General features: G+C 28.4%; 1 protein-coding gene across 1 annotated transcript; it reads right to left on the bottom strand.

The window, feature by feature from the left end:
* Positions 1-372: 372 nt before the first annotated feature.
* LOAG_19318 (hypothetical protein) lies at positions 373-591 on the bottom strand (the record flags this gene model as incomplete). Its single annotated transcript, XM_020451963.1, has 1 exon — positions 373-591. One exon carries the CDS (start codon positions 589-591, stop codon positions 373-375), a length of 219 nt encoding a protein of 72 aa, XP_020304229.1.
* Between the last annotated feature and the right edge of the window lie 5 nt (positions 592-596).

Here is a 596-nt window from a genome sequence, read left to right as displayed (position 1 = left end):
AGTTTCATTCCTGTTGAGTTATTCATATTAACTTTCCCATTCAATTTCATTACATTCAGTTTGAACTCTAAGTGATTTATAATACTGTAACAGATAAACAGTGAAACAAAATCTTTTTACATTATTACAATTTACTTTATGCAAATTTTATCGCATTTATGTTTCACATCATTTCATTATTTTAAAATTTCTCAAAATTCACAATATGGCAAATGTTAGAATGCAAAAAAAAAGAAAGATTGTCATCTGTCCCATAGATAAGCACCAATGATTAATTGGTTGATTGTTATTTTATGATAAATTTAATTCCATTCAAATATTTCAATTCTCTAATTGGATCAGAATATTTTAGGTACAACACAATAATGACATTTACAAGTGTAAATGATATAACGAAAACTTCGACACTTCCATCAACATTGCCAACCACAATGTTATCAGATGCTGAACCAGAAAATGCGGAAATTCTATTTTCATCATCGTCATCATCATCATCATCATCATCATCATCATCATCATCATCATCATCATCATCATCATCATCATCATCATCATCATCATCATCATCATCATCATCATCATCATCATCATCATCA

This window comes from Loa loa (genome assembly GCF_000183805.2).
Source record: "Loa loa unplaced genomic scaffold supercont3.5265, whole genome shotgun sequence".
Taxonomy (NCBI): domain Eukaryota; kingdom Metazoa; phylum Nematoda; class Chromadorea; order Rhabditida; family Onchocercidae; genus Loa; species Loa loa.
This window is presented reverse-complemented; position numbering and strand designations above follow the sequence as displayed.